Source organism: Nerophis ophidion, linkage group LG27, assembly GCF_033978795.1.
Source record: "Nerophis ophidion isolate RoL-2023_Sa linkage group LG27, RoL_Noph_v1.0, whole genome shotgun sequence".
NCBI classification, from domain to species: Eukaryota; Metazoa; Chordata; class Actinopteri; order Syngnathiformes; family Syngnathidae; genus Nerophis; species Nerophis ophidion.
The window spans coordinates 21,724,767-21,742,897 of record NC_084637.1 but is presented as its reverse complement, the minus strand read 5'-3'; the positions used below and the strand labels follow the sequence as shown (position 1 = coordinate 21,742,897).

The window sequence follows — 18,131 nt, the reverse complement described above, 5'->3', positions numbered from 1 at the left end:
AGCTGTAGACTGACAGAAATCAGCCCACCTGACAGCAATCAGGAGGACAGCATAAAGGCCAGTCACTCCTTGGAACCTGCGCCGGAACGTCGTTAACTCTCTGTATTAAGCATTACATCTCTGGCTTCTCTCTCGTTATCCTCGCCTCCTTTTGTCTTGTGCCTTTTGCCTCGTTGACTTGTCCCTTTTCCTCCGTGCAGTTGCCTCCCTCGATCCTCGATCACTCGCCTGGACTCGGACCTTCTTTGCTTGCCGCCTGCCCTCGACCTCCTGTTTGTCCCTGGATCTTCCTTGTGCCTACCCCTCCTTGACCATACGAAGGTTTCATTCGACACGCATGTACAACATCCTCTTGTTTTATTCACATTGTTAACTTTACACTTAATCCTGCAACCAACACTTACAGTAGCATACACATCCCACATAATCATCAAAGTTTACAATAAACCTCGTAACCTGAGTTTCTTCGTGGTGTCGTCTCCTTCCACCCCACTCGTACATAACACTATTATTGCAGCCGTACACCCCAAGAGTCATAAATTAGGTACGTGAGACATGCTAACTGTTCGTATTCCTCAAATTTTTTGTGTGACGCGTGCCCGCCGAAGGTGCAAGGGGGCCCTTTGTGTCACACTTACAACATTGGTTCTGTCGTTGCTGTGTTGCGCAATATACTTACTAATGAATGACCATGTGTTTAAAGAGAGCTGTATTTTACATTCCACTTTCTCATGCACTCTAAATCATGGTTAAAGTTGAGAAAAATAACTTGTTTAAAATTCCGCAACAAAGTTCACAGTAAAAGCGCTGAAATTTCAGGACAAACTGTTTTACGTATTTTATATATATATATACAGTGGGGCAAAAAAGTATTTAGTCAGTCACCGATTGTGCAAGTTCTCCCACTCAAAATGATGACAGAGGTCTGTATTTTTTATCATAGGTACACTTCAACTGTGAGAGACAGAATGTGGAAAATTTTAAAGAATTTATTTGTTAATTATGGTGGAAAATAAGTATTTGGCTCAAAATCTCACGATACAGTACATGGCACCATTCATTCTTTCCTTAACATGGATCAATCGTCCTGTCCCCTTAGCAGGAAAACAGCCCCAAAGCATGATGTTTCCACCCCCATGCTTCATAGTAGGTATGGTGTTCTTGGGATGCAACTCGGTATTCTTCTTCCTCCAAACACGACGAATTAGGTTTATACCAAAATGGATACATGGATGATACAGCACAGGATTGGGAGAATGTCATCTGGTCAGATGAAACCAAAATAGAACTTTTTGGTATAAACTCAACTCGTCGTGTTTGGAGGAAGAAGAATACTGAGTTGCATCCCAAGAACACCACACCTACTGTGAAGCATGGGGGTGGAAACATCATGATTTGGGGCTGATTTCTGCTAAGGGGACAGGACGATTGATCCGTCTTAAGGAAAGAATGAATGGGGCCATGTATCGTGAGATTTTGAGCCAAAACCTCCTTCCATCAGTGAGAGCTTTGAATGGTTGACCAAATACTTATTTTCCACCATAATTTACAAATAAATTCTTTAAAATTCCTTCAATGGTAATTCCTGGATTTTTTTTCACATTCTGTCTCTCACAGTTGAAGTGTACCTATGATGAAAATTACAGACCTCTGTCATCATTTTAAGTGGGAGAACTTGCACAATCGGTGGCTGACTACTTTTTTGCCCCACTGTATATATGTTAATGTGTGTGTGTATGCATACATATGGATATACATACAATATATATTATGTATACTATATATTTATAATATATATATATATATATATATATATATATATATATACATATAACATCTCTTAAATACATGATACATATATGTATAACATACATGCAAAAAATAAATTAAATACTATGAAATCTATAATATATTTATTATGTATATTACTATATATTTTTTTAAATCTATATTTCATATATATTACTATATGCTGTACATTATATATAGAGTATATATAAATAAAGTATATGTACATATATATATAGATGAAATAAACATGTATAAAAAATAGATATATATATTTAATTTAAAAAATATATATATATATATGTGCAGTATACATATATACACACACACACACACAAACATATAATATTAACATGTGAAATTTATAGATTATTCAAAGACAGGAAAGGCACAAAGAGGTACAAAGCTCTTCCAAGCCCTCCTTGGGTAAAGATGGACACTTGTTGTTGGTGCGGAAGCATTAAAGGAAAAATACTTTGAACATTTTTTTCTCGGTGTCCAAAAATCTGATGCAAGTACATGCTGCTCATGGCTGCTGCTGGTACTGGCTCTCCGTGGCGGTGTAGAAATCCTCCAGGATGCTCTGCAGGTAATCGAAGGTGGGCCGGTTGTCCGGTTTGTCCTTCCAGCACTCCAACATGATATCATAGAGTTCTTTGGGGCAAGTGTCCTGACGCTGCATCCGGTAGCCCTTCTCCAGGGAACGGATCACCTCCGGGTTTGTCATGCCTGCACAATCCCAGCACAGAAGTTCAATGGTAAACCTTAGAAATATCAGACATCCACGCAAAAGTGATTTTTAGCCATGTTCTTCCGATACCTTGAGTATTATCCAATTGATCCGATACGATATCAGCGCAAATCGTACATACTTGTATCTTCCTGTAGTGTGGAATGTTTGTTACACAAAGTTTGATCAAGTGGAATTATTCAAACAATAAGAAAAACACTAACCTATTTATTATTCGTCGTCCGGAATGGACTCATGCTGTCTTTAAGTTGAAGTCGAGTGATAATTGTTTTTTTGGGATAATTCATAAAATAAAGTCCATGACGCGGTAAGTTGATTGATGCGGACACGTTTGTTACTGGACACTTTTCAAATAGGCTTCTGCCTTGGAGACTTTGTGTGCGTAAGTAATGTGCAACTATTGATACTTCACACTGCTTAGAATTACCTTCTAGCTTGTGTGCTATTGCGTGCTTAGCTGTTGTGTAGCTGCTAGCTCCTACTAGCCTAAAGCCTAGCATGTTTACCTTTAGTACATGACTTTAGTAAGACATAACTTGTGCTTATTTGAGGACATTTAGATGTTAACATTTAGATGTTGTCCAGCTTTGCACAAGTAAACCATCTGCAGGACTGCTTGTGTCGCATATGATAACACACTCAACTAAACACGTTGCAGGACTGCTTGTATCGCACATGATATCACACACAGGTAAACACGCTGCAGGTCTGCATGTATCGCACATGATATCACACACAAGTAAACACGCTTCAGGTCTGCCTGTATCGCACATGATATCACACACAAGTAAACACGCTGCAGGACTGCTTGTATCGCACATGGCATCCCACACAAGTAAACACGCTGCAGGTCTGCTTGTATCGCACATGATGTCACACACAAGTAAACACGCTGCAGGACTGCTTGTATCGCACAAGGCATCACACACAAGTAAACACCGTGCAGGACAGCCTGTATCGCATATGATATCACAAACATGTAAACACGCTGCTGACCTGCTTGCATTGCACATGATATTGCACACAAGTAAACACGCGGCAGGACTGCTCGCATTGCACATTATACCGCACACATGTAAGGCAGGACTGCTTGTATCGTACCTTATATCGCACACAAGTAAAATGTGTCAGAACTGCTCGTATTGCACATTGTATCGCACACAAGTAAAAACGTGGCAGGACTGATTGTATCGCACATTGTTCGCACACAAGTAAAACGCTGCAGGACTGCTTGTATTGCACATTGCATCGCAAACAAGTAAAAGCGCGGCAAGACTGCTTGTATCGCACACAAGCAAAAACGCGGCAGGACTGCTTGTATCGCACATTATTTGCACACAAGTAAACACGCGGCAGAAGTGCTCGTATCGTACATGATATCGCACACAAGTGAAAATGCAAAAGAAGTGCTCGTATCGCATATTATATTGCACACAAGTAAAAACGCGGCAGAACTGCTTGTATCGCACATAATATTGCACACAAGTAGAAACGCAGCAGGCCTGCTTGTATCACACATTATGTCGCACACAAGTAAAATCGCTGCAGGACTTCTTGTATCGCATATTGTATCGCACACAAGTAAAAACGCGGCAGGACTGATTGTATCGCAGAATATATTGCACACAAGTAAAAACGCGGCAGGACTGCTTGTATCGCACATTATTTGCACACAACACGCGGCAGAAGTGCTCGTATCGCACATGATATGCCACGCAAGTAAAAATGCGGCAGAAGTGCTCGTATCGCACATTATATCGCACACATGTAAAAACGCGCCAGAGCTGCTTGAATAGCATATCATATCGCACACAGGTAAAAACGCGCCAGAGCTGCTTGAATCGCATATCATATCGCACACAAGTAAAAACGCGACAGGACTGCTTGTATCGCACACAAGTAGAAACGCCGCAGGACTGCTTGTATCGTACATTATATCGCACACAAGTAGAAACACCACAGGACTGCTTGTATCACACATTATATCACACACAAGTAGAAACGGCGCAGGGCTGCTTGTATCACACATTATATCGCACACAAGTAAAAATGCGTCAGAACTGCTCACATCGCATATTATATCGCACACAAGTAAAAACGCGGTAGGACTGCTTGTATCACACATTTTATCGCACACAAGTAAAAACGCGCCAGAACTACTCGTATCGCATATTATATTGCACACAATTAAAAACGCGGCAGGACTGCTTGTATCGCACATTATTTGTACACAAGTAAACACACAGCAGGGCTGCTCATATCGCATATGATATCGCACACAAGTAAAAACACGGCAGGACTGCTTGTATCGTACATTATATCGCACACAAGTAAAAATGCGCCAAAACTACTCGTATTGCACATTATATCGCACACAATTAAACACACGGCAGGACTGCTTGTATCGCACATTATTTGCACACAAGTAAACACGCGGCAGGGCTGCTTGTATCGCACATTGTATCGCACACAAGTAAAAACGCGCCAGGACTGCCCGTATCGCACATTATATTGCACACAAGTAAAAACGCCACAGGACTGCTTGCATCGCACATCGTATCGCATACAAGTAAAAACGCGGCAGGACTGCTTGTATCGCACATTATTTGTACACAAGTAAACACACGGCAGGGCTGCTCATATCGCATATGATATCGCACACAAGTAAAACACGGCAGGACTGCCTGTATCGCACATTATATTGCACACAAGTAAAAACGCCACAGGACTGCTTGCATCGCACATCGTATCGCATACAAGTAAAAACGCGGCAGGGCTGCTCATATCGCATATGATATCGCACACAAGTAAAACACGGCAGGACTGCCTGTATCGCACATTATATCACACACAAGTAAAAATGCGACAGAACTACTCGTATTGCACATTATATCGCACACAATTAAACACACGGCAGGACTGCTTGTATCGCACATTATTTGCACACAAGTAAACACACGGCAGGGCTGCTTGTATCGCACATTATATCGCACACAAGTAAAAACGCGCCAGGACTGCCCGTATCGCACATTATATTGCACACAAGTAAAAACGCCACAGGACTGCTTGCATCGCACATCGTATCGCATACAAGTAAAAACGCAGCAGGGCTGCTCATATCGCATATGATATCGCACACAAGTAAAACACGGCAGGACTGCCTGTATCGCACATTATATCGCACACAAGTAAAAATGCGACAGAACTACTCGTATTGCACATTATATCGCACACAATTAAACACACGGCAGGACTGCTTGTATCGCACATTATTTGCACACAAGTAAACACACGGCAGGGCTGCTTGTATCGCACATTATATCGCACACAAGTAAAAACGCGCCAGGACTACCCGTATCGCACATTATATTGCACACAAGTAAAAACACCACAGGACTGCTTGCATCGCACATCGTATCGCATACAAGTAAAAACGCGGCAGGACTGCTTGTATCGCACATTATTTGTACACAAGTAAACACACGGCAGGGCTGCTCATATCGCATATGATATCGCACACAAGTAAAACACGGCAGGACTGCCTGTGTCGCACATTATATCGCACACAAGTAAAAATGTGACAGAACTACTCGTATTGCACATTATATCGCACACAATTAAACACACGGCAGGACTGCTTGTATCGCACATTATTTGCAAACAAGTAAACACACGGCAGGGCTGCTTGTATCGCACATTATATCGCACACAAGTAAAAACGCGCCAGGACTGCCCGTATCGCACATTATATTGCACACAAGTAAAAACGCCACAGGACTGCTTGCATCGCACATCGTATCGCATTCAAGTAAAAACGCGGCAGGACTGCTTGTATCGCACATTATTTGTACACAAGTAAACACACGGCAGGGCTGCTCATATCGCATATGATATCGCACACAAGTAAAACACGGCAGGACTGCCTGTGTCGCACATTATATCGCACACAAGTATAAATGCGACAGAACTACTCGTATTGCACATTATATCGCACACAATTAAACACACGGCAGGACTGCTTGTATCGCACATTATTTGCACACAATTAAACACACGGCAGGGCTGCTTGTATCGCACATTATATCGCACACAAGTAAAAACGCGCCAGGACTGCCTGTATCGCACATTATATTGCACACAAGTAAAAACGCCACAGGACTGCTTGCATCGCACATCGTATCGCATACAAGTAAAAACGCGGCAGGACTGCTTGTATCGCACATTATTTGTACACAAGTAAACACACGGCAGGGCTGCTCATATCGCATATGATATCGCACACAAGTAAAACACGGCAGGACTGCCTGTGTCGCACATTATATCGCACACAAGTAAAAATGTGACAGAACTACTCGTATTGCACATTATATCGCACACAATTAAACACACGGCAGGACTGCTTGTATCGCACATTATTTGCACACAATTAAACACACGGCAGGGCTGCTTGTATCGCACATTATATCGCACACAAGTAAAAACGCGCCAGGACTGCCCGTATCGCACATTATATTGCACACAAGTAAAAACGCCACAGGACTGCTTGCATCGCACATCGTATCGCATACAAGTAAAAACGCGGCAGGGCTGCTCATATCGCATATGATATCGCACACAAGTAAAACACGGCAGGACTGCCTGTATCGCACATTATATCGCACACAAGTAAAAATGCGACAGAACTACTCGTATTGCACATTATATCGCACACAATTAAACACACGGCAGGACTGCTTGTATCGCACATTATTTGCACACAAGTAAACACACGGCAGGGCTGCTTGTATCGCACATTATATCGCACACAAGTAAAAACGCGCCAGGACTACCCGTATCGCACATTATATTGCACACAAGTAAAAACACCACAGGACTGCTTGCATCGCACATCGTATCGCATACAAGTAAAAACGCGGCAGGACTGCTTGTATCGCACATTATTTGTACACAAGTAAACACACGGCAGGGCTGCTCATATCGCATATGATATCGCACACAAGTAAAACACGGCAGGACTGCCTGTGTCGCACATTATATCGCACACAAGTAAAAATGTGACAGAACTACTCGTATTGCACATTATATCGCACACAATTAAACACACGGCAGGACTGCTTGTATCGCACATTATTTGCAAACAAGTAAACACACGGCAGGGCTGCTTGTATCGCACATTATATCGCACACAAGTAAAAACGCGCCAGGACTGCCCGTATCGCACATTATATTGCACACAAGTAAAAACGCCACAGGACTGCTTGCATCGCACATCGTATCGCATTCAAGTAAAAACGCGGCAGGACTGCTTGTATCGCACATTATTTGTACACAAGTAAACACACGGCAGGGCTGCTCATATCGCATATGATATCGCACACAAGTAAAACACGGCAGGACTGCCTGTGTCGCACATTATATCGCACACAAGTAAAAATGCGACAGAACTACTCGTATTGCACATTATATCGCACACAATTAAACACACGGCAGGACTGCTTGTATCGCACATTATTTGCACACAATTAAACACGCGGCAGGGCTGCTTGTATCGCACATTATATCGCACACAAGTAAAAACGCGCCAGGACTGCCTGTATCGCACATTATATTGCACACAAGTAAAAACGCCACAGGACTGCTTGCATCGCACATCGTATCGCATACAAGTAAAAACGCGGCAGGACTGCTTGTATCGCACATTATTTGTACACAAGTAAACACACGGCAGGGCTGCTCATATCGCATATGATATCGCACACAAGTAAAACACGGCAGGACTGCCTGTGTCGCACATTATATCGCACACAAGTAAAAATGTGACAGAACTACTCGTATTGCACATTATATCGCACACAATTAAACACACGGCAGGACTGCTTGTATCGCACATTATTTGCACACAATTAAACACACGGCAGGGCTGCTTGTATCGCACATTATATCGCACACAAGTAAAAACGCGCCAGGACTGCCTGTATCGCACATTATTTGTACACAAGTAAACACACGGCAGGGCTGCTCATATCGCATATGATATCGCACACAAGTAAAACACGGCAGGACTGCCTGTATCGCACATTATATTGCACACAAGTAAAAACGCCACAGGACTGCTTGCATCGCACATCGTATCGCATACAAGTAAAAACGCGGCAGGGCTGCTCATATCGCATATGATATCGCACACAAGTAAAACACGGCAGGACTGCCTGTATCGCACATTATATCACACACAAGTAAAAATGCGACAGAACTACTCGTATTGCACATTATATCGCACACAATTAAACACACGGCAGGACTGCTTGTATCGCACATTATTTGCACACAAGTAAACACACGGCAGGGCTGCTTGTATCGCACATTATATCGCACACAAGTAAAAACGCGCCAGGACTGCCCGTATCGCACATTATATTGCACACAAGTAAAAACGCCACAGGACTGCTTGCATCGCACATCGTATCGCATACAAGTAAAAACGCGGCAGGGCTGCTCATATCGCATATGATATCGCACACAAGTAAAACACGGCAGGACTGCCTGTATCGCACATTATTTGTACACAAGTAAACACACGGCAGGGCTGCTCATATCGCATATGATATCGCACACAAGTAAAACACGGCAGGACTGCCTGTATCGCACATTATATTGCACACAAGTAAAAACGCCACAGGACTGCTTGCATCGCACATCGTATCGCATACAAGTAAAAACGCGGCAGGGCTGCTCATATCGCATATGATATCGCACACAAGTAAAACACGGCAGGACTGCCTGTATCGCACATTATATCACACACAAGTAAAAATGCGACAGAACTACTCGTATTGCACATTATATCGCACACAATTAAACACACGGCAGGACTGCTTGTATCGCACATTATTTGCACACAAGTAAACACACGGCAGGGCTGCTTGTATCGCACATTATATCGCACACAAGTAAAAACGCGCCAGGACTGCCCGTATCGCACATTATATTGCACACAAGTAAAAACGCCACAGGACTGCTTGCATCGCACATCGTATCGCATACAAGTAAAAACGCGGCAGGGCTGCTCATATCGCATATGATATCGCACACAAGTAAAACACGGCAGGACTGCCTATATCGCACATTATATCGCACACAAGTAAAAATGCGACAGAACTACTCGTATTGCACATTATATCGCACACAATTAAACACACGGCAGGACTGCTTGTATCGCACATTATTTGCACACAAGTAAACACACGGCAGGGCTGCTTGTATCGCACATTATATCGCACACAAGTAAAAACGCGCCAGGACTACCCGTATCGCACATTATATTGCACACAAGTAAAAACACCACAGGACTGCTTGCATCGCACATCGTATCGCATACAAGTAAAAACGCGGCAGGACTGCTTGTATCGCACATTATTTGTACACAAGTAAACACACGGCAGGGCTGCTCATATCGCATATGATATCGCACACAAGTAAAACACGGCAGGACTGCCTGTGTCGCACATTATATCGCACACAAGTAAAAATGTGACAGAACTACTCGTATTGCACATTATATCGCACACAATTAAACACACGGCAGGACTGCTTGTATCGCACATTATTTGCAAACAAGTAAACACACGGCAGGGCTGCTTGTATCGCACATTATATCGCACACAAGTAAAAACGCGCCAGGACTGCCCGTATCGCACATTATATTGCACACAAGTAAAAACGCCACAGGACTGCTTGCATCGCACATCGTATCGCATTCAAGTAAAAACGCGGCAGGACTGCTTGTATCGCACATTATTTGTACACAAGTAAACACACGGCAGGGCTGCTCATATCGCATATGATATCGCACACAAGTAAAACACGGCAGGACTGCCTGTGTCGCACATTATATCGCACACAAGTAAAAATGCGACAGAACTACTCGTATTGCACATTATATCGCACACAATTAAACACACGGCAGGACTGCTTGTATCGCACATTATTTGCACACAATTAAACACACGGCAGGGCTGCTTGTATCGCACATTATATCGCACACAAGTAAAAACGCGCCAGGACTGCCTGTATCGCACATTATATTGCACACAAGTAAAAACGCCACAGGACTGCTTGCATCGCACATCGTATCGCATACAAGTAAAAACGCGGCAGGACTGCTTGTATCGCACATTATTTGTACACAAGTAAACACACGGCAGGGCTGCTCATATTGCATATGATATCGCACACAAGTAAAACACGGCAGAACTGCCTGTATCGCACATTATATCGCACACAAGTAAAAATGCGCCAGAACTACTCGTATTGCACATTATATCGCACACAATTAAACACACGGCAGGACTGCTTGTATCGCACATTATTTGCAAACAAGTAAACACACGGCAGGGCTGCTTGTATCGCACATTATATCGCACACAAGTAAAAACGCGCCAGGACTGCCCGTATCGCACATTATATTGCACACAAGTAAAAACGCCACAGGACTGCTTGCATCGCACATCGTATCGCATTCAAGTAAAAACGCGGCAGGACTGCTTGTATCGCACATTATTTGTACACAAGTAAACACACGGCAGGGCTGCTCATATCGCATATGATATCGCACACAAGTAAAACACGGCAGGACTGCCTGTGTCGCACATTATATCGCACACAAGTAAAAATGCGACAGAACTACTCGTATTGCACATTATATCGCACACAATTAAACACACGGCAGGACTGCTTGTATCGCACATTATTTGCACACAATTAAACACACGGCAGGGCTGCTTGTATCGCACATTATATCGCACACAAGTAAAAACGCGCCAGGACTGCCTGTATCGCACATTATATTGCACACAAGTAAAAACGCCACAGGACTGCTTGCATCGCACATCGTATCGCATACAAGTAAAAACGCGGCAGGACTGCTTGTATCGCACATTATTTGTACACAAGTAAACACACGGCAGGGCTGCTCATATTGCATATGATATCGCACACAAGTAAAACACGGCAGAACTGCCTGTATCGCACATTATATCGCACACAAGTAAAAATGCGCCAGAACTACTCGTATTGCACATTATAACGCACACAATTAAACACACGTCAGGACTGCTTGTATCGCACATTATTTGCACACAAGTAAACACACGGCAGGGCTGCTTGTATCGCACATTATATCGCACACAAGTAAAAACGCGCCAGGACTACCCGTATCGTACATTATATTGCACACAAGTAAAAACACCACAGGACTGCTTGCATCGCACATCGTATCGCATACAAGTAAAAACGCGGCAGGACTGCTTGTATCGCACATTATTTGTACACAAGTAAACACACGGCAGGGCTGCTCATATCGCATATGATATCGCACACAAGTAAAACACGGCAGGACTGCCTGTGTCGCACATTATATCGCACACAAGTAAAAATGTGACAGAACTACTCGTATTGCACATTATATCGCACACAATTAAACACACGGCAGGACTGCTTGTATCGCACATTATTTGCAAACAAGTAAACACACGGCAGGGCTGCTTGTATCGCACATTATATCGCACACAAGTAAAAACGCGCCAGGACTGCCCGCATCGCACATTATATTGCACACAAGTAAAAACGCCACAGGACTGCTTGCATCGCACATCGTATCGCATTCAAGTAAAAACGCGGCAGGACTGCTTGTATCGCACATTATTTGTACACAAGTAAACACACGGCAGGGCTGCTCATATCGCATATGATATCGCACACAAGTAAAACACGGCAGGACTGCCTGTGTCGCACATTATATCGCACACAAGTAAAAATGCGACAGAACTACTCGTATTGCACATTATATCGCACACAATTAAACACACGGCAGGACTGCTTGTATCGCACATTATTTGCACACAATTAAACACACGGCAGGGCTGCTTGTATCGCACATTATATCGCACACAAGTAAAAACGCGCCAGGACTGCCTGTATCGCACATTATATTGCACACAAGTAAAAACGCCACAGGACTGCTTGCATCGCACATCGTATCGCATACAAGTAAAAACGCGGCAGGACTGCTTGTATCGCACATTATTTGTACACAAGTAAACACACGGCAGGGCTGCTCATATTGCATATGATATCGCACACAAGTAAAACACGGCAGAACTGCCTGTATCGCACATTATATCGCACACAAGTAAAAATGCGCCAGAACTACTCGTATTGCACATTATAACGCACACAATTAAACACACGTCAGGACTGCTTGTATCGCACATTATTTGCACACAAGTAAATACACGGCAGGGCTGCTTGTATCGCACATTATATCGCACACAAGTAAAAACGTGCCAGGACTGCCCGTATCGCACATTATATTGCACACAAGTAAAAACGCCACAGGACTGCTTGCATCGCACATCGTATCGCATACAAGTAAAAACGCGGCAGGACTGCTTGTACCTTATCGCACCTTATTCGCACAGAAGTATATATTTATATCTATCTATATATATATATATATATATATATATATATCTATATATATATATATATATATATATATATATATATATATATATATATATATATATATATTGAATAATGAATCAAAATCAATGTTGTTATGAATTATTGACACATTTAATGCTCCAATTGCTTCAAATATTACACTTTGACATTTTCTGGGAGGGGAAATATTGCCAATTTTGTGTTTTTGCCCTTAATAACGGGGTTTTCTTCGACAAAAAGGGCATAAAATATAAGAAAATATCTAACTTGATATCGATGGATGGATGTGGAGCTGATCTACAGATTTAAGCATTGAAAGTTGAAAAATAAATATTAAAATAATAATTACTTGTACAGCTTTTATGACTGAGGCCCTTCCTGGTCCACAGGATCTTTAACATTTACAAATTATTACTTATATTGTATTGGTTTTAGAATGGAAAAAAAATATCAAAAGAACATATTTTGTAGGGTACAAAGTGTATATGTAAAACAGCTCATTAGCATTAAAGTTATAGACACACAGCAGGGTGTGCAGACCCTACCTGGGTATGGCGTGCGTCCATAACTGATGATCTCTGTCAGCAAGATGCCAAAAGACCAGACGTCAGACTTGATGGTGAAGCAACCGTAGTTGATGGCTTCAGGGGCCGTCCATTTGATGGGAAATCTGGCCCCTGAAAAACAACAGATGTATTGCTTGAGGGTCTATAGTTAATGACAACAGGAAGTAGCATACGAAGGTTCATTGTTTGGATACCTAATCTATCTAGATGAAGTTTTTTGTTGTTTTTACATCAAATTATACTAACAATTTCAATGAATTAAAAACAACGTGACCAAAATGTGTTTAAGAATTCAGTTTTTAAAAAGTCTGTGTTTTCAGGGACAGACAGGATTTCCTCAGTCTTAATTTACCCAAAATCAGTCTTGAGGTTTGAAACAACAAATATTTCTGGACTGAATTTTTTTTTACACGGAATTTCTAAACACTGAATTTAAGAAAAAAATGTTTACACTTCATTTTAAAAGATAGATTTTTAGAATGCATTTTACAAACTGAAATGTAAAGCACTGAATTTGAACAAACTGTTTTTTATACACTGAATTATTTTTACCCAATTTTTTTTTTACATTGAATTTTAACAAACTGCATTTTAACACACTTTATACAACACATTTTAAAACTACATTTTTACAAACTAAATTTCAAAACACAGATTTTTTTTTACAAACTTAATTTTAAAACAATAAATAGTTATACACTGAAGGTTAAAACGCATAACAAATTCTAAAAAAATAATTTTAAAACAATGATTTTTAATACACTGAGTTTTTTATACACCGTTTTTTATACACTGAATTTTAATACACTGAATTTTTATACATTGATATTTTTTACACGTTTTTACACACTAAATTTGTACACTGAAATTTAAAACACTGTATTTAAATATATTGAATTTTAAAACACTGAATGTTTTACACACGGGAGTCGACATAGCTCGGTTGGTAGAGTGGCCGTGCCAGCAACTTGAGGGTTGCAGGTTCGATCCCCGCTTCCGCCATCCTAGTCACTGCCGTTGTGTCCTTGGGCAAGACACTTTACCCACCTGCTCCCAGTGCCACCCACACTGGTTTAAATGTAACTTAGATATTGGGTTTCACTATGTAAAGCGCTTTGAGTCACTAGAGAAAAGCGCTATATAAAAACAATTCGCTTCACTTCACTTCACTTCACACTGAATTTGCAAACATTTAGTTTTTTTATACTGAACTTTTACACACTGAATTTTTCCTAACATTTTTTGACAATTATTTTATTTTAAACTAAATTTTTACCCACTGACTTTTTATAAGCTGAATTTATATACACTGAATTTTAAAAGATTGATTTTTAAACTGAATTTTAAAATACTGAATTTTACACTGAACTTTTACACACCGAAATTTAAAACACTGAATTTGAACAAACGGATTTTTGTACATTGTTTTTTTTTTTTACACTAACTTTTTTTTACACTGAATTTCCACAGACTGCATTTTTACACACGGAATTTTCATACAATTAATTTTAAAACGGACATTTTTACACACTGAATTTTAAAACATTGAATTGTTATACACTGAATATTTTTACATTTATTTTTTCCACCGAATTTTTTATACACTGATTTTTTACACATTTAATTTTTATACACAGAATTTCAACAAACCAAACGTTTATACACTTAGTTCTTTTATACTGATTTTTTACACACTGAATTTGTATACGCTGAATTTATATACACTGAATTTTAAAACACTAAGTTTTTTCCAGAAATGTTTTTCCACACAGAATTTTAAAACAATGAATTTTAACAAACTGAATTTTGATACACTGAATTTATATACACTGAATTATTTGAAAACAAATAATTTTTTACACAAATATTTTCCACCCTGAATTTTAAAACACTGAATCATAACAAACTGGATGTGTTTTTTTTTTATTTCTTACCATTATTTTCTTTTGCACTGAATTTTTAGACACTGAATTTGTATACGCTGAATTTATAGCCACTGGATTTTAAAACTCTAAGTTTTTTCCACAAATATTTTTCCACACGGAATTTTAAAACAATGAATTTTAACAAACTGATTTTTAATACACTGAATTTATATACACTGGATTATTTTAAAACACAGAATTTTGTACATAAATATTTTTCACCCTGAATTTTAAAACACTGAATTCTAACAAACTGAATGTTTATACACTGAATTTTAAAACAGAATATTTCCAAAATAATTTGTTTTCACAATTATTTTATTTTAAACTGATGTTTTACCCATTGTACGCAAAATGTATATACACTGATTTTATACACATGCAATTTTTATTTACTTTTTATTTTTATTTTATTTTACTAAATGTTTTTAGTTTTTTTTTACAATTCTTTTCTTTTGCTCACTAAATTTGTACACGCTGATTTTTTATACACCGAATTTAAAAACACTAAATGTTTTACACAAATGTTTTTCACTCTAAAATTTTAAATCACTGAATTTAAACAAACTAAATTTTTATTCACATTTTTTTTAAACTGAATTTATACACACTGAATTTTAAAACACTGAATCTTACCAAACACATTTTTTTTATAAGTAATTTTTTTACACTAAATTTTTACACACACCAACATTTTTAACACAATTTTGCCCACAAATTGTCATTGAATGAAATTGTCAGCGTAATTTGATGTAAAAAAAAAAAAACAACAACACCCAGACGGAACCTTAACAGTGGTCCATTATTATTATTATTATTAATATTATTACCTTCTCTGGCCGTGTACTCGTTGTCTTCGATGATGCGGGCGAGGCCAAAATCTGCGATCTTGCACACCAGAGCTCTGCTGACCAGGATGTTGGCGGCCCTCAGGTCTCGGTGGATGTAGTTCCTCTGCTCGATGAAGGCCATACCCTCCGCCGTCTGGGAACAATTCATCTGCTTTGACATGTTTGTGACGGATGGCTGGCGACAGCAACGTGTCGTGTTCGAGTCCAGCTGAAGGCCACGTGACATTCCAAACGGTTCCAACTACAAGCCCTTAGTTTTCTAGCTTTCGTGCCAAGTTAACTTCCGGTTTCGATATCCGCTAAAGCGAATCTGGGCGAACACTAGCCCACTCATGGGCAAGGTTACCTGTATGGGAGGGATGGAACTCACCTGGGCGGAGAAGTCGATGAGCTTGGGAAGTGGGATGCGGTTACCCTCGTCGCTCTTGAGGAAGTCCAATAAACTACCTGTCGACAGGTAAATTCACACGTTTGTAGCATTCAGCCTTTGTTGTTGAAATCATGGTGATTGGTTTCTATTTCTATTCTATTTCAATTTATTTGACTTGTTCAGTCCTGTAAGTGTGGGTTTGCATGTATAAAGCTCCCAAAACCAAATATAAGACAACCTGTCTTTTTTTAAGACAGTTTTTGCTGGGGAAAATGCATGAAATGCATAAGGTTGTTAATTTTTTTTTGTCTTTAAATGGTGCAGTCCTGTAACTATTGGCTTGCATGTATACATCTCCACATGCCTAATATAAGACGACCTGTCTTTTTCAGACTGTTTTTTTCTGGGAAAATAATTCTGAAATATTTGGGTCAATACAGTTAGTGCTGTGTGTATGGTTCTTATTTTTCTAAAATTGTGCAGTTCAGTAACCGTTGGTTTACAAAGCTTTAGATAGCTAATATAAGACGACCCATACTTTTCAGACGGTTTTTGCTTCGGGAAAAAAATGGTTCCTAAATATTTGGGTCATAACTGATTTAACTTTTTATTTTTGTTTTAAGTGGTACAACCCTATAACTGTTGGTTTACAAAGCTTTATGTGTCAAATATAAGACGACCTGTCTTTTTCAGACGTGGGAAAATGCATATATTGAGTCATGTACTGTATTTACTTCAAATGGATTACAATGTTTCTGTTTTCTTTAAATAGTGCAGTCCTGTAACTGTTGGCTTGCAAGTATAAATCTCCACATGCCTAATATAAGACGACCTGTCTTTTTCAGACAGTTTTTCCGGTAAAATAATTCTTACATATTTGGGTCAACAGGGTTTTTACTTTTTTTCTTTTTGCTTTAAATGGTACAACCCTATTGCGCTGTCAATATGGTTATTATTTTTCTAAAATTATGCAGTTCAGTAACTGTTGGTTTACAAAGCTGTAGATACCTAATATAAGACAACCCGTACTTTTCAGACTGTTTTTGCTTCGGGAAAAAAAAGGTTCCCAAATATTTGGGTCAGAACGGATTTGACTTTTTTTTTGTTTTAAGTGGTACAACCCAATAACAGTGGATTTACAAAGCTTTATGTGTAAAATATAAGAAGACCTGTCTTTTTCAGACGCGGAAAAATGCATATATTGAGTCATATACTGTATTTGCGTCAAATGGATTAACATTTTTCCGTTTTCTTTAAATAGTGCAGTTCTGTACCTGTTGGTTTGCAAATTTACATTTCCAGATACCAAATAAAAGACGGCCTGTTTTTTTCCCACTGTTTTTGCTCTGGGAAAAAAAAAACTTAATTTATATTTGG

General features: G+C 39.9%; 1 protein-coding gene across 1 annotated transcript in view; it reads right to left on the bottom strand.

Moving 5' to 3' along the window:
* Nucleotides 1-340: 340 nt before the first annotated feature.
* The window catches only part of hck (HCK proto-oncogene, Src family tyrosine kinase), a 71,062-nt gene continuing 53,271 nt past the window's right edge, over nucleotides 341-18,131 (bottom strand). The window contains exons 10-13 of the mRNA XM_061889943.1: nucleotides 16,755-16,831; nucleotides 16,364-16,517; nucleotides 13,588-13,719; nucleotides 341-2,517 (exon numbers count right to left, since the gene is read on the bottom strand). Of these exons, the coding sequence (XP_061745927.1) occupies nucleotides 2,315-2,517; nucleotides 13,588-13,719; nucleotides 16,364-16,517; nucleotides 16,755-16,831 (566 nt within the window). The 3' untranslated portion in view covers nucleotides 341-2,314. The remainder of the gene's footprint in view (nucleotides 2,518-13,587; nucleotides 13,720-16,363; nucleotides 16,518-16,754; nucleotides 16,832-18,131) is intronic.